Source organism: Notolepis coatsorum (genome assembly GCF_963971535.1).
Source record: "Notolepis coatsorum genome assembly, chromosome: 3".
Lineage (NCBI taxonomy): Eukaryota > Metazoa > Chordata > Actinopteri > Aulopiformes > Paralepididae > Notolepis > Notolepis coatsorum.
This window is the reverse complement of record NC_140167.1, coordinates 77,786,769-77,796,201: the sequence shown is the minus strand read 5'-3', so window position 1 is coordinate 77,796,201 and position 9,433 is coordinate 77,786,769. Positions and strand designations below refer to the sequence as shown.

General features: G+C 42.0%; 2 protein-coding genes across 2 annotated transcripts in view; one reads left to right on the top strand and one right to left on the bottom strand.

Annotated features, from left to right (window-relative positions):
* Nucleotides 1-33: 33 nt before the first annotated feature.
* LOC311224948 (transmembrane protein 69-like) lies at nt 34-3,479 on the top strand. Its single transcript, XM_084310109.1, has 3 exons — nt 34-187; nt 872-921; nt 2,364-3,479. The coding sequence occupies exons 2-3, from the start codon at nt 877-879 to the stop codon at nt 3,159-3,161; spliced, it is 843 nt and encodes a 280-aa protein (XP_084166235.1). The 5' UTR covers nt 34-187; nt 872-876; the 3' UTR covers nt 3,162-3,479.
* A 1,412-nt stretch (nt 3,480-4,891) lies between these two features.
* LOC311224483 (mitochondrial adenyl nucleotide antiporter SLC25A24-like) overlaps nt 4,892-9,433 on the bottom strand; it is a 44,541-nt gene continuing 39,999 nt past the window's right edge. Inside the window, exon 10 of the mRNA XM_084309498.1 lies at nt 4,892-8,994. Coding sequence (XP_084165624.1) covers nt 8,813-8,994 — 182 coding nt within the window. The 3' untranslated portion in view covers nt 4,892-8,812. The remainder of the gene's footprint in view (nt 8,995-9,433) is intronic.

Below are 9,433 nucleotides of genomic sequence, written 5' to 3'. Positions count from 1 at the left end.
GCGCTGCACGGAAGGAATAAAACGCGCAACAGAGACAGACTACAGTATATTGACTGACCTCAACTACAGGCATGTTAATATTATGTCTAATATAACTACATACATGTCTGATATAATGACATTATATCTCCTGAGCTGACAGTAATAATACAGCCTTTCATTTGACTACGTGCGAGAACTTGTCGAGGTAAGTGCGTGCTGTCCGTCCGTCAGTAATATTGATAACTATGTAAGATTATCTGTCAGTAATATTGATAACTACCACTGGTCAGTATATGGATAACTATGTAAGATTATATGTCAGTAATATGAATAACTATATACTACCGGTCAGAATATGGATGGAGAATTATCTGTCAGTAATATGAATAACTATATGGAGGATATTTTCCAGCATTGTAAACTCTTCTAAGTAAAATTTAGTATTTCTTGCATACAGATATTTAAATGTGTTTAGTGTCTAACCAGACTCAGACGTTGGCACTAGAATAATAAATCCTGGTTCTATATGGATGGTAGCTCCTACAGTCTGGTGTAAGCTACCCTGGTGGTTCTATATGGACGTTAGCCCCTTTCTAGCCCCTTTCGTGACTTTCGGTTTGCAAGCCTGGGGCTTTTGTGACAAAAGCCCCAGGCTTGCAAACCGAAAGTCACGAAAGGGGCTATATGGACGGTAGCTCCTACAGCCTGGTGAAGCTACCCTGGTGGTTCTATATGGACGGTAGCTCCTACAGCCTGGTGAAGCTACCCTGGTGGTTCTATATGGATGGTAGCTCCTACAGCCTGGTGAAGCTAGCTACCCTGGTGGTTCTATATGGATGGTAGCTCCTACAGCCTGGTGAAGCTACCCTGATGTCTGGTCTGTCCTCAGGTGAGATGTCCTCTGCTGTCCTCAGGACGACTCATGTCTCTGTCCACCAGGTCAGTGTCTCTGGTCTCTTCTACTAATTGTTAAGACGTTGCAATTATTTATGAATCAGAATGTTGACATGTAATATAATAAACTTTATTTGTATAGCACCTTTCATATAGGGGATTGCAGTTCAAAGTGCTTTACATCAGTAATAAAGACATAAAATCAGTGTAAAACAAGCAGCAAGAGCAAAGCATAAAGTGGGATAAAATAATGCAGATATATTAATCAACATCATATCAGATTCAGAACCTAACGTTCTAATAGGCTTCTTGAATTTCTGTAATCTGTTACAAAACATGATAAAGGTAATAGTATATAGTATAGTAGAAATAAAATAATAGCAAGGGTAAGACGGGGGAATAAAATGATAATATTGAGAAACACCATTTTAGGACACCTGTAATCTTCAGTCTGGATCTCAAAAGGTCAGAGGTCAGACGTGTAGATAGATGCCAGCCCTGATGTCATGCCTTAAAGGTTATCAGTAAAATCTTAAAAACCTTAAGAATTGTGAATGTGACAGCAGTATGATCTCATTATGACCAGATGATGCCATGTATTTAGTCTGGTATCTCATTATGACCATATTATGCCATGTATTTAGTCTGGTATCTCATTATGACCATATTATACCATGTATTTAGTCTGGTATGATCTCTTTATGACCAGATGATGCCATGTATTTAGTCTGGTATCTCATTATGACCATATTATACCATGTATTTAGTCTGGTATGATCTCTTTATGACCAGATGATGCCATGTATTTAGTCTGGTATGATCTCATTATGACCAGATGATGCCATGTATTTAGTCTGGTATGATCTCATTATGACCAGATGATGCCATGTATTTAGTCTGGTATGATCTCATTATGACCAGATGATGCCCAGATGATGCCATGTATTTAGTCTGGTATGATCTCGTTATGACCAGATGATGCCATGTATTTAGTCAAGTCACTTATTTATAGAGCACATTTAAAAACAACAGGAGTTGAGCCAAAGTGCTTTCCAGTCATTACAATAAAATACATAGCAACAACAAAGACACAGCACCACAGTATAACATGTGCTGACAAAACAGTAGAAAGCCAATATAATACAGTACAGATATACAACAATAAAACAAGATAAGATGGGAATAAAACAAGGCCACCCCAAACTTCACTTCACTATGATCATAAAGTATCATAATGTCTGGTTAGAGTTCTGATCATAATGTATCATACTGTCTGGTTAGAGTTCTGATCATAATGTATCATACTGTCTGGTTAGAGTTCTGATCATAATGTATCATACTGTCTGGTTAGAGTTCTGATCATAATGTATCATACTGTCTGGTTAGAGTTCTGATCATAATGTATCATACTGTCTGGTTAGAGTTCTGATCATAATGTATCATACTGTCTGGTCAGGTTATTAATGTGTGTATTGCATGTTTTAAAGGTGTGCTGGTGGATCAGAGGTTCTTCTGGGTCCTGCTCTCCTCTGACCAGCTGGGTCTCCTCAACTAGACTGTCCTCACGACTCACCCAGACTGGTCCAGCCAGACCCCCCTCCACTGCAGCTGGGTCACTGAGAGGCCCAGCAGGGGTCCTGGGTGCTGCTCGAAGCCCAGCAGGGGTCCTGGGTGCTGCTCGACACCCAGCAGGGGTCCTGGGTGCTGCTTGGTTGCAGTCCTTCCACAGCTCCGCAGGGAGGCTGAAGAAGCGGCAGCAGGCCGTACCTGCACCCAGAGAACTGGATCTGCTTCGTTATGACATGCAGCACGTTGGTAAGACACCCCGCCCCGCTCTATACCTGGGCCTTGCGGGCCTGATCCCCCTCATCTGCCCTCCTCTGGTCATGGCCGTCACAGAGACCTACATCCCAGAGTTGGCTTACGCTCAGCTGGCCTACGCCGCCTCCGTCCTGGCCTTCCTGGGCGGGGCCAGATGGGGCTTCGCTCTTCCCGCCGGCAGCCCGGCCAAGCCCGATTGGATAAACCTGGCCAATGGCGTGGTCCCGCCGCTGCTGGCCTGGGTGGCCATGTTGCTTAGCGACAGCATCACTCCGGCGGTAACCATGGTGATCATGGGACTGGGCGTGTCTCTGCACTACGACCTGGCTCTGCTGCCCTCCTACCCCAGCTGGTTCAAGGCCCTGAGAGCCGTCCTCACCGTCGTGGCCTTCCTGTCGCTGGTGGGGACACTGCTGCTGAAAGGCTTGTATCCAGAAGACCCTCACAGAGGAAACCTCACATAAACACTCGGGGTCGACATGTTTCCTGATGCTTTGCATAATTAAAGTTGGATATTTGATTCAAAGACGTCTCGACCTGTCATCTCTCAATATTAGTGGAGTTTACTTATTTTTATTTAGGTAGGTTCTGTTTATAACATTTATTTACCAGGGTAGGTTCTGTTTTTAATCTTTATTTACCAGGGTGGGTTCTGTTTATAACCTTTATTTACCAGTATAGGTTGTTTTTAACACTTTGATCGCCATGGTTAAATTCATAATTTACCATCCTTCGCCAGCCCTATTTAACATGGAGAAGTTCCCCTTCTTTGCAGGGCTATAACTTTTTAAATTGTATTGCTAAATTGACATTATTATGGCCCATTCAACGTCCTATATCTATTGTTCAGGGTGTAGCAACGTTATACTTTTTCATTCACATATTCATACTAAAATACGGTCTAAAGTATAAGTATGTTTTTGTCGTTTTCTGCAGCTTTCTCCAGAACATGATTTATAGCCCCAAATGCATTATATTGATGATGAAATACAGTTTGATAGCGATCGGTGCCAGATAAAAAATGTCAACTGGACGTACTTCTAGAAGTTACTAAGTATGATCTGATGATGACCGGATGGGGGGGGGGGGGGGGGGGGGGTCGTTTATAATTCCGTGGACAACGTTATATGATTCATCTGGTGTGGGTGATATGATCATCAGAGCAGTTCGTATCGAAGACATTAAAAAATAACGCTGGGACTCACCGTGGCTTGCTCGCGCCTTTGGGGGATGAGCGTGGAACAGAAATGTTTCTATTATGGGATGTCGAAATATCCGATCCATTTCCAGGTTGTATAATAGTATATACGTCCAAATCATGTTGTTTATCGAGTTATTTGCACCGATCGATGTTCAGTGTGTCAAGATGGAGTCCCTCTAACGATAGCGAGTGCCCGGACGAAATATGGGTGAGCACCACTTCATCCACATCACTTCCGGTTTGGGCGATCTGCCGATCGGCCACCAGATGGCGCTCTTGAACCGTTGGAGAGTTGAGTGGGGCTCAACAGTACATATCATGTCTCCGGGGGAGAAATATGATTTCGATCACAGATTTTTGAAATATTGATATCAAAGACGTGTTACGGCGTCATTGGCAGAATGAGCATGGTGGGGAATGACGAGTTTCGGCGTCTCCGGCGATTAAAGTGTTAATCTTTATTTACCAGGGTAGGTTCTGTTTATAACCTTTATTTACCAGGGTAGGTTGTTTATAACCTTTATTTACCAGGGTGGGTTCTGTTTATAACCTTTATTTACCAGTATAGGTTGTTTTTAATCTTTATTTACCAGGGTGGGTTATGTACTGTAGCATACAGTCTGATCTTCGGTCTGTGGACTCAAGATTGGTGCCTAAACATTCTGACGTGGAGACATGGTTAGAGGTCAAGAGCCAAGACATGGTTAGAGGGCCAAGACATGGTTAGAGGGCGAAGAGCCAAGACATGGTTAAAGGTCAAGAGCCAAGACATGGTTAGAGGGCCAAGACATGGTTAGAGGGCCAAGACATGGTTAGAGGGCGAAGAGCCAAGACATGGTTATAGGGCGAAGAGCCAAGACATGGTTAGAGGGCCAAGACATGGTTAAAGGTCAAGAGCCAAGACATGGTTAGAGGGCCAAGACATGGTTAGAGGGCCAAGACATGGTTAGAGAGCCAAGAGCCAATGAATTTGACCCAACATTCTGAAATGGATATTTTCTTTACAAAGTAACTAAATGTCTTAGATCCTATTTCAGCACATTTGTTCCTTGTAATTATTTCACTCCTGGAATATAAATAAAATACACAAATGGACCAAATCTGACTGGAAGCCCTGGTCTAGATTATAGCTAATGTCATAAGACTTCATCCAACAGAAAACATTCATGAACTGACGACCACTCAGATTTGTATAAAATACTTATTTTTTTTAATGTAAACATGAGTATCTAGTTAACAACTTTGGAAAAAAGGCAAAGATATGATTGTGGAGACGCACAGAGATTTGAGAAACAACAACAATAATAATATTAAGGCACAAATTCCCCTTTCCACCCTCTTAAACACCACCTTGTAAACCTTCCTAAATACCACCCTATAAACCCTCCCATAAACCAGCCTAACTGGAAATGTGCAAAATAACATCCTGTCGAATCTCTTAACAATTTGAAATCTTTCCTTAACATCCTGGCACTCAGGAGGAAACATCAGTCTCATCTCAGCCAAAACCAACCAGAAACATAACAAACTCTCGAAATGATCCTGACACTTGTTCTCTTCATTTAAACTGATGTTTGAAGAAGAATTCCACCTAACTTGACTTTTGGGTTTATATGCTGTAAAAATATTTTCTTGCAACCATTTTGTGCAAATCAATTGTCCTGTGTCACTTTACCACTGTGTGAGACGAAGACACTTTCACCATCACTGTGTGAGACGAAGACACTGTTTCACCATCACTGTGTGAGACGAAGACACTGTTTCACCATCACTGTGTGAGACGAAGACACTGTTTTCACCATTACTGTGTGAGACGAAGACACTGTTTCACCATCACTGTGTGAGACGAAGACACTGTTTCACCATCACTGTGTGAGACGAAGACACTGTTTCACCATCACTGTGTGAGACGAAGACACTGTTTCACCATCACTGTGTGAGACGAAGACACTGTTTCACCATCACTGTGTGAGACGAAGACACTGTTTCACCATCACTGTGTGAGACGAAGACACTGTTTCACCATCACTGTGTGAGACGAAGACACTGTTTCACCATCACTGTGTGAGACGAAGACACTGTTTCACCATCACTGTGTGAGACGAAGACACTGTTTCACCATCACTGTGTGAGATGAAGACACTGTTTCACCATCACTGTGTGAGACGAAGACACTGTTTCACCATCACTGTGTGAGATGAAGACACTGTTTCACCATCACTGTGTGAGACGAAGACACTGTTTCACCATCACTCACTGTGTGAGACGAAGACACTGTTTCACCATCACTGTGTGAGACGAAGACACTGTTTCACCATCACTGTTTTGTTTGAAGTGTCTTCGTCTCACAATCTACAGAGAAAATACCAAATTAAAAACTTTTCTCCACTTCAGGTGTAGGTGACCTGATCTTTTTAACTGAATAAACAGATGTTGCAACAGCTAGATAGTAAAACCCCTGTTGATTTAGACTAGCTAACTAACAGATTAACTAGCTAACTAGCAGATTAACTAGCTAAATAGCAGATTACCGTAATTCCTCTAATAGTAACCGGTATTCAATTAAAAACCGGGTCTCTATTAATGACCGGGTGCGCTGTTGAGCTAAGCAATTATAAGCCGGCCTCCTAATACAAGCCGGGTTTCATGTATATGCTGGCCTGGCTGTGCAGTAAATACCATATAATGGTATGGTGTTAATGTTTACCAAGAGAGTAAGCCTACCTCAGAATTGTATAAAACAAAGTTATTATTATTATTATTATTATTATTATTATTATTATTACCGTATACCAGTATTGTGATTGCACTATTTTACTTTATTTTACTTTTTTTGACCACCTGTAATTGCACTGTTTACTACCGTATTTCATACAGTACTTGGTTTCAATAAATGAACCCAGTACATTTTACTGGGTTCAAACAGACACAAAATGTTGATTTATTCATTATGATCTGTTTGAAAATTAGAAATATAGGCCTCTCTCTTATACATGCCCCCTCCTAATACAAGCCTGGTATCAGCTACAGTTGAAACAAATACAAGCCGGGGTTACTATTAGAGGAATTACGGTAACTAGCTAAATAACAGATGAAGTAGATAACTAACAGAAGAACTAGCTAACTAGCAGATTAACTAGCTCTGTTTCTACAGCAACAGAACAGTGACATAGGGCAAGTTGATAATGCCCATCATATTACAATTTACTTGATTGAGAGCTGAAAACTTGGACACAAAACGACAAAAAAAGGGTGAAAGTTAGAAGAAATAAGATTTCAGCACCTAAAGGTTTATTTTGGTGGAATTCCCCTTTGCTTCTTTGAATCCCAGATCAGATGTTCTGGTGACTGCTCCTACAACCATCATCAGCACATCTGATCTGGGACATGTCAGGGCCCTCATTCATCAACGTCTCTTACGCACAGATTTGTGGGATTCATCAATTTCAACTTGAACTTGACTCCGTGCTTACGTGTACGCACAGGTCGGAGCACACTTAGCTGACGCCCAGTGGTAGAATATCGTTACTACGCATAAGCGCTCCTCAGTTCTGCATTAGTTTCAAGGCGGAAATAAAGACACTGGCGCGTGTTCTGTATGACCCCCGTAATCCATTATAGTTAATTGTAAAATAGCAACAGTAGTGTAATTATGGTCAAAACCCTATAAATAGCATTTGGAATAATAGATCTTTCTCTCAGAATGAATGCAGCATGGTTCATATAGCGTTATCGGAATATACGGAGTGTACTATACGGGGTGTACTCCGCGTAGCTCAACTCGTTATTATTTTGCGCACAGACCGCAGAAACACAGGAACGTTTTGATTATATTTAAAAGGCTTTACGTTAAACGAAACGAGTGGAATTTCGAAGCTGTAAGCAGAATACAAGTCATATGAACACCCACGATATAGTGTTCTTCCCCCTTTTTACTGTATAAGAAAGAATAAAAAACGCATTGCAATGACACCAGATAGTGGACAGACTATGTATATGATGGGATTCAAGTTCGCGTTTTTGTTGATCATAGGCATGCTGTCAGAGTATGATATCTTAATCAAACATTCTAGAACATTTGTCGTCACAGATCATGTCCTAATAGAACATAGGCTATGGCATGGTCCATCGTGATATTGTGTGGACTGTTATTACTGTACCGGTACCACCCATTGTGACAACAGCCTTGTGAGTCCCGCACACAAACATGATGGGATTCAAGTTCATGTATTGAAAGGCAGGCTACATCATACATGCAGTGAGATTCATTGTTCTTGTATATGCTCTCGTATTATTGTTTATATAGGCTACCCAATACTGACATCAAAATAGATTGTAGTATGCCTCTAGAAATCATATGCAGCAGGTAGAAAATTGACGAGAAATCCATCGCGATTTGGAATAAAATTGTGGAGAACTTTAATCCCTGGGTATTAATCAAACAACACGGGAAAAGGCAGTCATATTCCAGCACTGTCTTTATTAGTGTTTGTGCTGCCCAGGCAGCAATGGTTAATAGATATCATATCCGACATCACCGTTCTCATAACACGCTTCCCTCGGCTTAGTCCATTTTTTCACATTTCATGGGGGTATACCATTACCGTATATGGTTAATCGGGGCGGTTCTGGTATGCAAATACTTAAAACAGTGCACGAGCTCAAACGTAGGATCAAAGTCATATTCATCATGACAGGTGTGCGTAGAACCTGCGTACGCACGTGTGGTGAATCCCGATTTTTCTGTGCGTACACTGATTCTACATTCTGTGCTTACGTGTGGAAATAGAACATGTTCTACGTCCACGTTGATGAATGAGGGCCCAGGTCTTTAGTGTCCAGATCAGATGTTCTGGTGACTCTGCTCCTACAACCATCAGAACATCTGATCTGGGACCAGGTCTTTAGTGTCCGTTACTTCTGGATGCCCAGACCAGACCTCATGTACTCGTAGACCACGTAGCTGATGCTGACAGCCGGTATGACCTTCATGAAGTTGGGGAGGATTCCTCTGTACAGTCCGAAGAACCCTTCCTTCTCCAGGATCCTCCTCACCATGTGGTTCATGGACATCTGCTCTGCGCCCTCCAGAGAGGCTGGGAGAGACCAGGGAGAGACCAGGGTTAAATGATGATTCCAGTTACTTTCAACCTTGAACCTATTTTTCACATAATCTGGCATCACACTGATCCATTCCACACTAATTCTCCTCAAGTGGACCAGGAATATGTCTACAGCTCTCCTGGCTACAGTACAGTCCTACAGGAATATAATGTTACCAAACACAGACGCACCTTGGGGCCAATATAATTTCATTTATAATAAAATAATAACAGTTTTGGCCAACGATCGGCTCATAAAGCAGGGACAGCAGCCCATTGGTTAATTTTCTGTACCGACACTGGGCTGGCCCAATCACATCTCTTACTAGGTACCACCCCTTCGTCCTCTCTGTTTCTTGTGTCAGATGTTGTGGCTCAGAGTCTGGATGGATAAATAAAAGTGCAAAGGGAGGTGTGGAGAAGTTGTGGGACA